At 41.7% G+C, this 14749-nt stretch overlaps 1 protein-coding gene across 1 annotated transcript in view; it reads right to left on the bottom strand.

The window, feature by feature from the left end:
* Dnah14 (dynein axonemal heavy chain 14) overlaps positions 1 to 14538 on the bottom strand; it is a 225140-nt gene extending 210602 nt beyond the window's left edge. The window contains 7 exon segments of the mRNA XM_050142810.1: positions 774 to 836; positions 4775 to 4890; positions 7343 to 7495; positions 9443 to 9570; positions 11856 to 12002; positions 14299 to 14329; positions 14443 to 14538. Of these exon segments, the coding sequence (XP_049998767.1) occupies positions 774 to 836; positions 4775 to 4890; positions 7343 to 7495; positions 9443 to 9570; positions 11856 to 12002; positions 14299 to 14329; positions 14443 to 14538 (734 nt within the window).
* Positions 14539 to 14749: the final 211 nt, after the last annotated feature.

Here is a 14749-nt window from a genome sequence, read left to right as displayed (position 1 = left end):
GGGAAATGGGAGGCGGCGGTGGGGAAGAGACAGAAATCTTAAATAAATAAATAAATAAATAAAAACAAGGGAAAAAGCTTCAAAAAACAGATTAAAGAGAAGCAGTAGGCAATGAAGTGATGATAGCTATAAAGGAAAACATATTAGATACTGTAGTGACAGAAATATTCTGCATATTAATTAATGCTAACATTCTGCAGTCACAATGTTTGAGTCTGACGGCAGGATGGAAGGTGAAAGGCACAGAAGATTTCTCTGTATTATTTCTTACAAATACATTTCAGTTCATAATTATAGCAAAATAAAATCTACTAAAGACAACAAAAACACTTGGCTGCTTGAAATCATGCAAAATAAAACCAACTGTTGTCTATGACTACTTCATTCCTATTTGGGGAAGAAGAAAGATGAAGGGACCAGAGGAACCCAGCAGGAACTCACTGCAGAGCGGGTACAGCAGTGTGGTCACAGAATGGCATCCTGCCATGTACGGGAAGCATTTAACTAGCTTCCACAGAGCACAGATGGGTCAGACTGCGGACCTAGGGACACAGCTCAGTGGCAGAGCACTCAATGTTCTGCTTGTAGCACCGAGTAAAAGACAGAGGAAGATGGCAACAGAGAGAAGAAAAGAGAAATAGATGTTAAATGTATTCAAAATACCAGCAAAATGTGACTTCCCAATCTGAATCAAAATTCAATGTATCTAGTTTATGCTACCTTTTGAAATCATTTTGCTTTTGAGATTTGTATGATTGTATATTAAGGTTTACCTGCTCTTCTCTGTCTTAATTCTTTTAACATTCAGTTTCCAAGTAACAAAGGCTTTATTCATCCTGAAAAGAAAAGAAATACTTCTTATATTCTTTATGTATAAGAGTTATATGGAACAAATTTATTAAGGAATCTTGTTATTTTACATTACCTAAAATCATAACAATATATTTAAGTGTATGTGTATACATATGCACATATATAAAATATATGGAGAGAGAGAGAGAGAGAGAGAGAGAGAGAGAGAGAGAGAGAGAGAGGCTATCATCATAGCTGACAATGCTACCCACAAGAGCCACAAATTACCAAAATCCCCAGAATCAATCACAAGAAATCTCCTTTGGAATGTTTAGGGTATACTAAGTGACTCCCAAATCAATATGGGCTACGGTTTCCCCTTGGCTGCTTCTCACAGGTGAACTCAAATCCTACTTGCTGAAGATACTATGCACTCAGGACACAAGACTCTCATATTTTCTGATTATTCTAGCCTGAAAGTCTTCCTGGTATCCATGCTACCAGAAAATATGATGAAAGTTGCCAAAGGAGAAAATCAAGCAACAGTGTTACTCAACTGTGACACCCATGGACCACAACAATGGCTAGCATGGCAAGATACCTGTAAAACTGGTCCTAATATGTTGGAGGTAACCAACAGCTATCTCATTGGACTTACAGCCCACTCAACAGGAGAGAAACCACGCCTGGTGCTAGAATCTAGCCAACTTCCAGAGGCCAGTCAGGTCACGGAGCTTAGAAGGGACTCTAGTACTGCCACTTTGCTAGACCAGCATTAATTCCTAGCTGCATTCGAAATCTTTTCCACAGATAAGTGAAACTCTCACTCCTCATCAAAACAAACAAACAAACAAAAACCCACCACCACAACTGGATGCAACACAGAGATCAACAGATTGTAGGGAACCTTTCTCCAACAGATACATCAACTTCACATCTGTATCTACAACTCAGGGGACATCATGGATACACCAACTTCACATCTGTATCTATGGCTCAGGGGACATCACAGACATACTGACTTCACAACCGCACCTATAGTTCAGGGGACATCACGGATACATCAAGTTCACTTTTACATCCATGGCTCAGAGGACATCACAGATACACCGACTTCACTTCTGCATCTATGGCTCAGGGCACATCATGGGAGAGGGGGTGGAAAGATCATAAGAGCCAGAATACCAGAAGTTGGCTGTGAAACAGTTTCCCATCAAAATGGCTGAAAAAGCAAGATCTGAATAATGCAAATATTGATAAACATGGTAATGTAGAAGAATTCTCACAAGGTCACTCTCCTGGACAAGGAACTACCTAGCACCCGAGGACTGCAGAGAGATGGAGGATTAGCCTCTCCCAAGGACAAGCCCCCTAATTGGTTCTATGATTAAAAGTGGTCATCTCTGAACCACATATTCACAAACAGAGTGCTCTCCGAGGCTATATTTGGACACTTGTACAGTAAAATGTAACAGTAAGAACCAGGGAAGAGGAGAGTTCATTTGAGGAGGATATGAAGGGGTCATAGGGAACGGACTCGGGAGGTGATGCAGAGAGAAAAGGGATATAATTATATTTTAACTAAAATATGTAAAATAAACATAAAAAGTCAAAATTAAAATTTCAATGATAATTTGTATAAAAACCTTGTATAATGCTAACTAAAATAAAAAATAGTTATGAAAAACAGATGTGCATAGAACTTAAAAATCTCAGAGGCCCTACACAAGGACTACCTGAGAAGTCTACCTGGTGACTGCTCATGGTCCATAATTTCCATATGGGAAACAGATCTAATACCTTTCTGCAAGTCTTCTCAACTTCTCCATTTTAGGCCTTGGTGGGACCTGTTCAGTGCCACAGTGGCAGCCCTCCCTCAGCAGAGAGTGACCCCAAATCAGTCTGTTCTAAGATCCTTCTGTTTGAAATTATCCTGCTTCCTTTTACTTAGCTATTTCCTCTGCTTGTCCCACCATATGTAAGTTCCACAGAGCAGACACACGCATATCTTTTCCTGTGTGGGTTTTTTGCAGAGTCCCTGACCCCTCAGTTCTCATCTCTTCCACGTTCATATCAATTAAAGAGGAAGTAGCAAATGTTGCTCAATAAGCGACACCGTCTCTGTGATGAAGCCTCGTACACCTGTCTAAAATCCCTCAGATCCTTAGTGAAGCTATCACATAAAATTTAACAAGTTAAAGTATTATTCGACTTGGATTGGAGCAGAGCTCTGTGTATGAGGATATGCCTAGTAATGAGAGGTGTTACAGTTGATGCGTATATTTAAATATGTTTAACTTATACATTTAATATGTTACATATTTCTATGTCTGTGCAAAAATATATGTATTTGTAATATATAATTTGTATATGTTCTTTGTCTTTTACAAATAACAGCAGACAACAAGAAAAAACAAATATTAAAGAAATATTAAAGATAATTATAAACTGGATGTTGTACAAACATTAAAAGAGCAACAGTGTAGTCCTTGACCCCCTGGCTCCTACAATCCCTCCCCCCGTCTTCCTCAGGATTCCCCAAACTCTGCCTAATGTTTGGCTGTGGCTCTGCCATCTGCTTCCATCAGTTGCTGGATGGAGCCTCTCTGATGACAATGGGTTAGGTACCAGTCTGGTCACAGTTCAGGCTATGTATCCACTATTGTTAGGAACCTTAGCTGGGGTCATCCTTGTAGATTCCTGGGGGATTCCCTTGTGCCAGGTTTTTACCTGACCCTGAAATGCCCCCCATTTCCAGTAGTCTCTTTAAGTACTCTCCCCCTCCATGTTCCTCCCTTCTGACCTGATCATTCCTGTTCCCATCCCCACCTGCTCTCAGTTCACTCGTAGAACATCTTCTACTTCCCCTTCCCAGGGAGATCTGTGCACGCCCCCCCCCCCCCCGTGTATCCTCCTTGTTCCTAGTCTCTCTGGGGCTGTGGATTATAGCATAGTTTTAGAAGCCAGAGGAGTCAAGGGATCCACAAAAAAACTCACAGAATCAACTAACCTGGGCTCAGAGGGGCTCACAGAGACTGAACTCACAACCAGGGGGCCTACATGGGACTGACCCAGGCCCTCTGCATATATGTGACAGTTGTGCAGCTTAGTCTTCTTGTGGGATTCCTAACAGTGAGAGCAGGGGCTGTCTCTGACTCTTTTGCTGCCTCGTGGGACCATATTCCTCATAATGAGTTGCTTTGCACAGCCTTAATTCAAGGGGGAGGGGGTCCTTAGTCTTACTGCAACTTGACACGCCATGTTTTGCTGATTACCATGTGAGGTCTGCTCTTTTCTGAATATAAAATGGAGGAGTAGATGGGGGGGAAAGAAGGTGGAGGGACTGGGAAGAGAGGAGGGAGGGCAAACTCTGCCCAGGATGCAAAACAAACAAACAAACAAATTTAATAGAATAATAAAAAGAGCAACAGTGTCCATCCTATTGCACTGAGATGAGTGTGAAGCATCTTACAGCTTGGCAAAAATTTCAAGACAGAATTTGATTCAGTAACCTGCCCCACCCAGGGCCTCCACTCTTCTCTGTTTTCCTGTGTAATATTTTCAGTCCCCTGCATCTTACACATTCATGTTTACTGTTCCTCATACACCTTAAATCAGAATTTTAGAGGCTAATTTATTTGTTCAATACAGTTTTCCAGCATCTAGAATAACTCTTTGCTTTTCTCGGATGCTCAATAAGTATTCATCAATACAAAAGGCATGAAGAAAAAGTAAACCCAATAGAGACTATTCAATTATGGTTGACAATAAAGCATCAGTTTTTGTAACATTTATCCAGAAAAGACTGAAAAAATTGTCTTTAAATGGTTGAAGTTCCTTAGTCTAAAACACACGTGTGGAACACCCCATCCTGCTCCACATCCCATGAGCGGCAGCATTCTAGCAGGAGCAGATGCCATGGGCAACAGCTCTAACGACACAATCAAACTACCAAGCTTCATTTCCTTTGCATCCATCTTACCGGAAGTTGTAAAATATCTTAAATTGCTGCAGTAGATAGAAGTAATGTCTTTCTGAAAGCCAGTCCAGGGTAGAGAGGAGTTCCACGTCTTCCATGCCAGTGCCTGTTTTAGTGACCTAGAATCACAAAGCATGAACTGTGGCATCACTTCTAATTTCTAGACACCGAAACTGTATTCACCTTCTACCCCCACTCTTCATCCACTTCATCTGTCCCCGAATCTGGCTTCCGTGTGCACACTGCCGCTACACTGGACACTTGCTCCTGCTTGCTCTCTTGTGTTCCTACAGAATGAACAGGGAAAACTTCCTCTCTATCCAGAGATATTTTTATTAATAACTTGATAAGCTTTCTGTCTCACAATTTTCATATTTGGTATCAATTGTTCTGGCATGGCTGAGGATGCCTGCCTTGCACAGGGAAGTCCTAGGCTCGTGGTCCTGCTCGAGCATACTGTTGAGTTGATTTCAGTTGGATCATTGGGAGAGCAGAAGAAAACAGCTGGTTATTAAACCAATGATCAAACTTCGTTAATCATAACTTTTGGCATCATGGTGCTAAGTATATAATGGAAAGATTTCTATATCTTGTCCTAAAGTTTCTAACAAATATGCCAATAAATGAATTCTCCATTGAGCCAGAGAGATTGCTCCACTGGCAAAGTGCTTGTCACACAAGCATGGAGACCTGAGTTCAACCCCAGAACCCACATAAAATAATTGGATGTGGTGGTGTGCTTCTGCGATCCAGCACTGGGGAGCTGGAGAGAGGTGGCTCCCTGGGGCTTGCTGGTCAACCAGGCTACTTACTTGGTGAGCCCCAGGCCAGTGGGAGACTGTCTCCCCTATCGAAAAACACAAGGTGGATGGCTCCTGAAGGGCACCCAAGCTTCACACACACACACACACACACACACACACACACACACACACACACACACACACACACACTCGAAATAGGTATTATTCCTATTACGCCAACAAATGCCTGTTTTCTAGTTTTCACTTTTAAAAAGCTATGTAAAATATTAATAAAACATTTAAGAGGTGAAAAACTCCTGCCAGCTGAATCCTTAAATTTGTACCAAAAGGAAGAAAACTTTTATTATTAAATAATTTTCTTCCAAGCTGTTTCTTAAACATTAACTTCTTGACTGGATTTCTCTAAACCACAAAGAGATAAATCATATTTTTCATATGTGCCTAAAATTAGATAAATGAATATAACCATATGTATATACATTCATATATAAATTAATTTCATACCCTTCAGGAGACATAGACTTTTTTTTTTAAAAAAAAAAAGCAGCATTAGGCAGGAGAAACCTCCTTTTGAATTGTTGGCCAGGGGAGACCAAGAGACTCTCAAAATAATATAGGCTCTCTTGGTTGCCTTGGTCTCCTCCCAAAGGTTGGAGATACGCCCCTATTGTTGAATCCAAGATTCAGGATTTGAGCTGCATCTGACCTGAAAGTCTCCTCCCTGAGGACTAGCTTCCACAGTGCCAGAAGGTGCTCTGCACGCTGTTAAAGGAGAAAGCAATCAATAGTCCTACTGGGCTGGGGCACCTATGAACCCCAACAATGCACCGCTTGGTATGATATCCCTAAAGGTGAAGTAGTGTCGCTCATATGATGGTGACAACCAACAGCTCTCTAGTTAGACTTAGGGCCTATTTAACAGGAGAGAAAACATACCTGTACTGGAAACCTAGCCAAATACCTATGACTAGTGAGGCCATGGACTTAGAACAGGGGCTACGGTAGCCACTTGATTAGATCACACATTTCCCAGTGCATTCTAAATATTTATCCTGTACCCATCGGCAGGTGTAGCTCTCTCCCCACCTCCAGAAAGCGCCTCTCTGCAGCAGATAGAGAACACTGCAGAAAAGCACAGCCGGTCAGAATGCAGGGACCAAGCGACTGGGGGTGCCCCATGCCAATGGATGCATCTACAGCACAACTCCTGCACCAAACCTAAGGCTCACTGTAGAGCCAGAAGACCAGGAAGTCTGCTCAGAGAGTATGGGTCCTATGGATGACAGGGAAGCTACAGCCATGATGCTGCAAAAATAGGGCTGCCTAAACAGGACCTGAACAAGGACGTCACCAATGGGATGGGGGAATACTCATCAGGCCTCACCCTAGACAAAGACCTCTAGGCACCTAACGAGCAATGAGGGAGGGAGAGTTAAAGGATGCTATTCAAAACAAGGTCATGAGTTTGAGAGGGAAGTAAGGGAAAACATGGGAGGGTTGAAGGGATGGAATATGGGAAGGATCGGACAGAGAGGTGGAAGGGGGAAAAGATATAATTATATTTTAATCATAAATAAGTAAAAATGCCTCATTAAAAATAAGTCCTAAGTTGGTTGCTTTTATTATCCTCTCTTACTATTATTATTATTATTTTTGGCAGGGTCTCATTATATGTGCCGCAGGTTACAACGCCCCTGCTTCTTCTGCCCCCCCCCCCCCCACCCCTGGGATAGCAAGTGTACTTGACTGAACTGGGTATGATTTTCTGGGGTAATTCATAAAGCTGAGCATACGTATTTTACATTACCTTTGAGACAAATGAAGCAGTGACCATCCAAAATACTTTGCAATTTTTAGCTCTGTGGGCAGAGACTACTTGAAGGTCATACTCATTGAAGCCGCCTCTCGTGTTTTCCATAGGAAGGCAGTATACAAATTCACCATCATCTCTCAAAGGTTCCTCACAAGAAGAAGACACTTACTTTGACTAAAGTAATAATTAAATGACTAAACAGGCCCAGTGGGAAGAATGTGAAGACAGAATCAAAATAGGATAGTACTAGTGAGGAAAATTAGCCTCAAATCATGCCTGATTCAAGTTCAATAAGACCAATCTCATAAACCATCCTCCTTAAACATGGACAGTGACAAGACATTTGGAGATACTATCCACACACTTGCTATGAACTCAATGATGACCCTGAGCAAGTATGCCACATTCCATTCTGGATACAGCTAGCTTCTCACCTGCACCAGTCAGGATGGGGTCAGCACTCTACCGGCTGTGGCGAGCACTGGTAGTGGGTAGCACACAGCAAGCGGTGAGTGCTTTACACAACTATCTGAGCAATGATGCCTCTGACAACTTTAGAGACCGAGGCTCAATGCTTTTAAACATAACTGAGCACATGCAGAAAGCTCATAAACTCATGAAGTAACAAAGAGGAGCTAAAAGCCACGTGCGACTTTAATTCACACTTGGTGCTCCTACCGTAAGTGCCCAAGTTCCTGTCCCATTGATTTGGAAGTATTGAGAAGCTGAGAAAGTATTGAGCGTCCACTGAGAAAATGTAAAGTATAAATTATAAAGCTGTTTTCTTTTAGTTTTGAAATGTGCACTTTTATCAATAAAAAATTTTAAGTCATACAAAAAATTTCAGAGTAGTTTTATTAAAAGAATAATTTCATCATTGGTGATGGTCTCAAAAGCTACTGAATCAAGTGATTAAGCTGTTCCAGTTACTGTGGTTTTAGACTTTGGATTCAGTTCTTTAGTGTTTCCATTGGTAGCTGTTTGCTTTCTTGTTTGGGCTCCAATTATAACCTGTACTAATAAACCTTTTTTAAAAAAAAAAAAACACTTAAATCCCCAATGAGCTAACTTGAGTGACTGGCAGAGCCACAAGCTTCATTGTAGCTGTTTGGCCAATTATGCCATTTTTGTTCTAATTCTATTTTCTAAGGTTATTAGAAACTTAGTGTAGATAAAGTTATCAAGTCTTTTTTTATACAAATCAAGCACAATTCACTGAAAGATCCAAAGCACTCATGCACAGCTAGGGTTTCGTTTTGCACTTTTAAACATTGGGACCACAATCTACCTGATGCTACAGCGTGTTCCTCTTCCATTTGACCTTCACAGCTCTCTAGAGTCATTCAGAGAGGGTAGAAACTTGCTCAAGACGAGCTAGTGGGTGACCGAGATTCAAAAGTGCACGAAGCCGATTTATGAGTGAACTTCCAGTCACCTTATGCTGACTACGAACGATGATTTTTAGTCCTCACAGTAACCATCTAGAGCGGGAATTGGCAAACCCTGGCCTGGGCCAGGTATCTGTTTTTATAAATAAAGTTTTATGGACAAGCAGTCATTTGTTGTGTTCTGTGCACAGGGGCAGGATGAGTGCTTCCTTGCAACAGAGCTCATATGACCTACGGAGACTAAAATACTTCTTGTACGACCCCAGGATTTGGAGCACTGGTTCTTAACTATGTAGCGGTTTACTGAGAAAACAGGCAATTAGCCCCTCGTTCACAGTTTCTTATTCCGTTCGTCTAGTGTGAAGGTGAGAACATGGATTTCTGCTAAGTTTCTTAGATAAGTTCCTCTTACTTCTTTTTTAAACTCACAGAGTTTGAGGCAGAAGGGGCACTTCCTGTGAACTCACTTAGAAGAGGAAGAGATGGGGAACAGACATGAGATGTACTGCAGACAAAACTGTCATGCTTACCTCTATTCTTTAAGTAGGGGAAATAAATTATGCTGAGATGCTTTTATATTTGTCAACAATTATTGTAATGCATTATTAATTAGCTTTGATGTGATATCTACAATGAGTTAATAAAGGTCAAGATAGATTCAGAATTTAATTTCTAATAGTTGAAATTGCATGGGATAGGATCTCACCTTTAGACTGCACTTCTGAAGGGCAATCTTAGGACGGTATTTCAAACTATGTGGAAATACTGGAGTTTTCCATTGGAGCTTTTCTCTTAGCCTAATAATATGTTTTATGGCATCAAGCTCTTCTGGTTCTGGTGGGAAAAGTTTTTTAAAGTTCAATGTAAGCGCAAATATAGGTATCATTTAGTAATAATGTACACTACTACAAATATCTCTATAAGGAGCAAAGTGAAATGGTAAGTTAGAGAAGTGAACACTGCGCAATTAAAGAAGAATCAGTAGCATTAAACTAAGCTTTAACAGAGGCTCAGAAGGAAACCTAATATTCGTCTGCTTAAGAAAGATATCACACCTTGCACATACATGTGCAATGCACCTGTTTGCACACTTGTGCACTCCCACATGAGCATGTACATACATGTACCACAAACACATAACAAGGAAGGTGGAAATAACTACATATAAACATGAAACTCTCCTAGTGGTCTATGCACTAGGTCTTTAGGAGTAAGGTATATAGTGTCCGAACTTACTTAGCTCTTACTTTGCTTGAAAAGCTTTCCAACACTGAATTGTATTTGTGGATAAGAAGATTATAAGTAAACTATGAATAGTGTCAAGCAAGAAAGGCAGGTGTCACAAAGGGTTTAACTACATGATCAGAGATTATAAGCCACAGGAAATACTAGAACAAGGCCAGTCAAAGCCTTTCTTAATTGAGGCATAGGAGGCTCAGAAGCAAAGGATCGGAGGAAGTGATGTGGGTTGGAGGCATTCTTCCTAAGGACAGACACTCCCCAAACTCCTTGCAAACCATATTTCTTGATCTCTTTGCTGGCAGTTAATAATTTCATGCTTCTTGACACAATCTACGTGTTTTGTTTTTGCTTCTATTTTCCATGCTATGCAGACTACCCCTTAATCTTCATTTTATAGATTTTTTAGTTTTTAAATTAAGTTTCAAAGTGTACATATTTATAGAGCACAACATGATAGTTCAGTACATATATGTGACATATCAGACATGCCATTACCATAATGATCAGACCAGTCATCACCAGTCCCCTCTCCTAACACACTTTCCAGCGTTGGGAACCTTCAAACTCCTCTGTAGATCTTTAGAAAATGTCAAGTCTTGTGACTCACACTCCCTCCATTTCCCTCCTCTGTGCTGTTCTTTACCACGACTGGATGTTAACTTACACCAGTTTTTACAATGCTTTGCTTATTTAAATCTCCCTGCCTACTAGTGATGCGTGGCAATCTCCACACACTTATTTACATGTTATACCTTTTGCTGTGACTATTCAGATAGCTGCCCTTTTGTTAACTGGCAGATGGCCCTTGAGGTTTTGTTTTTTGAAAGCACACAAGACATGCCAGCAATCTGAAAGCGTTATTCTGTATCTCAGGCCTACCAGAAGTCATGCATGGCATCTGAACAAAATAATTTCTTTTCTAAGAGTCACATGGAACTTCTGCTATTTTATAAAACAGCACAAGAATTGAAATGAAAACTCTTCAATGTTTCCTCAAAGCCAGGAAAAGAGACTAGAATAAATTTGCTAGCAAGATAAACTCTGACACAATGCACTAACCACCCAGAAGAAGACAGTCGATCATCCTTCTGACTAGCAGAAGTCTCAGGACCTCTGGGACTCAGTGGATGCTAACTACTGACGCGGGTTTTCTGCTGAGATACTGAGAACCTTGGATGTTCCCGTGTGAATAGGGGTTCTGATGATAAACCCACCTCTAGGTCGTGGTGTTCCAGTAAGAAACAGGAAAGTTTCCTTTATACAATTTATGATATTAAAATAGTGATTTCAAATATAAAGAAAGTATCAAAACGTTCATGGGGGGAAACGTTTAAACTATTTGGGCATTCAATCTTTGTATCAGACAAAGATATAAATCTCAGATATAATCAGTGCAGACCTGTAATCCCAGAGTTTGAGGCAGGAGGATCTTGATTTCAAAGCCAGCCTGAACTACATAGTGAGTCTTTGTTTAAGAAAACTAAAGGCTGACAACACAGAGAGGCGGGAGAGCACTTGCCTAGCCTGTGCACGGCCCTGCATCAACACCCGCAAGCCCCCACCCACACATACACAACATACAAGTTTCACTAGAAATATAAAACAAAGCTATAACTTGTCTTGCATGGATTGCCAAAACTAAAATCTGAGAATATCTTCAGTAAGAACATAATCATTGACTACATTGTCAATTTTAATGCTATTGTAAATTTCAAAAATAATTTAAAAATTGGCAGTTTTTAAAGGTATCAAACATGCAAGACTCAGCCAGACATTTTCTCTTCCATAAAGTCAGTGTCCAACATAAGGACAGAAACCACGAGAAAGCTTGCCAGCGTGTGTGGCTTCCTTCAAACCGGCGCAAGCCTGCAGCCTACCTGTCCTGTCATATGATCCAAGCCGAGCTTTCTCCGCTTTTGTCTTAGTACAAGTTTGTTCCTTTTTGACTTTTGATTTCCTTTTCTTTGGGACAATTAATTCTGAAGCCACTGCATGTTGTTGAACAAACCTTTCTTCAAGGTAATCTGCGAGGAAAACCATTATGAACCGAGTATCTACTGTGAACTCTAATAATACCATAGTAACTTCACAGACCACACAGTATACCCAGCTATTCTATGAGGAGCACATGCTGAGCCAAGGGACCTGGGTTCACAGGAATGCGGGTCACTATTCCACGCCTGCCTTTTCTTCTGGACCTTTGAAACAAGGAGGTAAAGCGTAGGAGGGCTATAAATAGTCACTGGCCTTGCCTAGAGGGGGCCCTTAATTAACCAGGCTGCCATTAGGCCTCCTGGGAAAGAGGTTAATGACAGTGGTGACTTTTCTGTCTTCCACACTCCACCTATTGTCACAGTGAGGAGCACAGACACTTCTAAGTTGGCTAGCATCACTAAAGCCTTGGCTAAGGTGAATGTTGGTTGCTCTGCTTGATCATTTTATTAATATAGCACATCTTTGGAGTAGGAATGGATGCTCACGGGAGATAAATCTTTTAATTAACTTTCACTTGGGACTGAGCACAGAATATATTTAAATATGAATGCAGAAGAGTAAAAAGGGCATTGCTCATATTTCTATGATTTCCTTAACTGGTAGGTTACATGTAGAAGGCTGGGAAAATTACTGACAATAGGGCTCTTCAGAAGCAATTTCATTTGTTCTCTCACACTTAACAAAAACATATGCAGCAAAAGCTCTGAGCTACAATATAGTCAGGGACAAAATACCGTAACTACAAGCAAGACAGAAGAGTGCAGGTGAGATCAGTCTGTGTCCTCCTGCGCCATGCAGCCCTCGGGCCCACTTCGGGGGACTTGTCTGCTCGGAGGAGACTCAGAAGTTCACCCTTTCCAAGTAATCAAATGTTGAGAGGTGGTGAGGTTTTGAATTTTGGAGGAGGATGAGGAGCTAAGGAGGAGGAACCACGAGACAGCAGACACTTCGCTTGACTGATGGACAAGGGAAGGCTGGTTTTCCGGGATGGTTAGAGGAGACAGAGTTGTACGCTGCAGCTACTCCCTACGGATGCTCTCTCACACGGCAGCTGCTTATAGTCTCATGCTCCAGATTGGAAAGTGGGTTTGTTTTCCTTATCACTCCCCACTCGCCACTTCCAAAACAATTTGTACCCTTTAAGAATAAAAATAAAATCCTACTCCTTTGAAGTTCCTGGATTTTGCTACATCATACACTCCAATGGTTCACTGACTCCAATTGCTTGGTCACTCAGCTAATTTGTAGCTTTGGCTCCACAGAAGGCTGCCTTCTCCATTTCAGTGTTCCTAAGCCTAGACCTGTTTGATACTATGTCCTTCTGTTACATCCCAGATCTCCCCAAATTTCTACACTCAACCACTAACATTTTGGTGTGGGAGGTCCTTTTGTCTATGTGTTGCTTTTATTGGTTAATGAATAAAGAAAACTGACTTGGCCTTTGCGTGGGAGGAGGAAGGCAGAGCGAGGGAGAAACCATGGAGCCGCTGGAGACAGATGATGGGAATTTTACCCGGTAAGCCACAGCCTCATGGCAACACACAGATTAATAGAAATGGGTTAAATTAAGATGTAAGAGTTAGCCAATAAGAAGCTAGAACTAATGAGCCAAGAAGTGATTTAAATAATAAAGTTTCTGTGTGATTATTTCGGGGCTAAGTGGCCAGGAACAAACTAGTGGCCTCCATACAACAGCATTTAAGCAACTATAGGTCACATCTACAACACAAAAGGAATGGTGTTTGTGTGTTTATTTTACAGATTACCTACAAGAACTACTGATGTGGGAGTGTCATATATCAATCTGTTGATTTCATTGGTTAAATTATAATAAACCAGCTGCTTGGCCTCATGGCTTGGAACATAGATGGGAGGAGTAAACAGAATAGAATTCTGGGCGGAAGAGGAAGTGAGGTCAGACTCTGCTCTGCTTCCGGAGAGACCCGACAGCTCTGCTGGAGCACAGACGCCATGCTCAGCTCTCCCGGGTAGACGCGATAGCTCTGCTCTCTGAGGCACACGCGATGAAGATGGATGTAGGCTAGAATCTTCCCGGTAAGCGCACCTTGGGGTGCTTACAAACATTACTAGAAATGGGCTAGTCCAGGTGCGAGAATTAGCCTGTAAGGGCTAGAGTTCAGGGGCCAAGCAGTTCTTTAAATGAATACAGTTTGTGTGTTGTTATTTCGGGCATGAGCTAGCCAAGCAGCCGGGGTGTTGGGGACACAGCCCCGCCGCCGCTCCTATTTCAACAAACTACAATTCAACAGTATGTAGTTGCTCCATGTGTGACTATGGTGCATTATACTGTGTGTCATCATCTGCTCTCTGTTCTTTCAGCGTTCTTCCAACACGCCTACCTATCCCCTCACCATATGTCCACTCCTTTGCTCCACACCCTTACAGTCCATCACCCCTCGGTTTTCCACCTTTCTCTTCAGCCACGTCAGCTAAAGTCCCTACACATACCCTTGTCGTAAACTGTCTCGTCACATCTCCATATCTCAGTGCTGTTGGCAAAGCGGGTTTGGCAATGGCACAGACTCGTTGTAATGAACCATACATACACGGACCCTGAACACAAGCCATGGATTCTATTGCTGCTTTGTCAACTTGTTCTTCCTCTTGCCAGCTAATTTTTCTTCACGCTCCTCAAACTTGGAAACAGACTCCATCTTCCGGCCTCCACCTTTCAATTCTACCTTTGCTTCTTGGCTAACGAGAGTGCTGGGTTTTGGATAGAAATCTCTTCACTTCGCTGCTGACACACAAACAA

This window comes from Alexandromys fortis, unplaced genomic scaffold (genome assembly GCF_014885135.2).
Source record: "Alexandromys fortis isolate MF-2015 unplaced genomic scaffold, M_Fortis_MF-2015_v1.1 scaffold_51, whole genome shotgun sequence".
NCBI classification, from domain to species: Eukaryota; Metazoa; Chordata; class Mammalia; order Rodentia; family Cricetidae; genus Alexandromys; species Alexandromys fortis.
The sequence above is the reverse complement of the archived record's forward strand: the minus strand, read 5'-3'. Positions and strand labels throughout refer to the sequence as shown.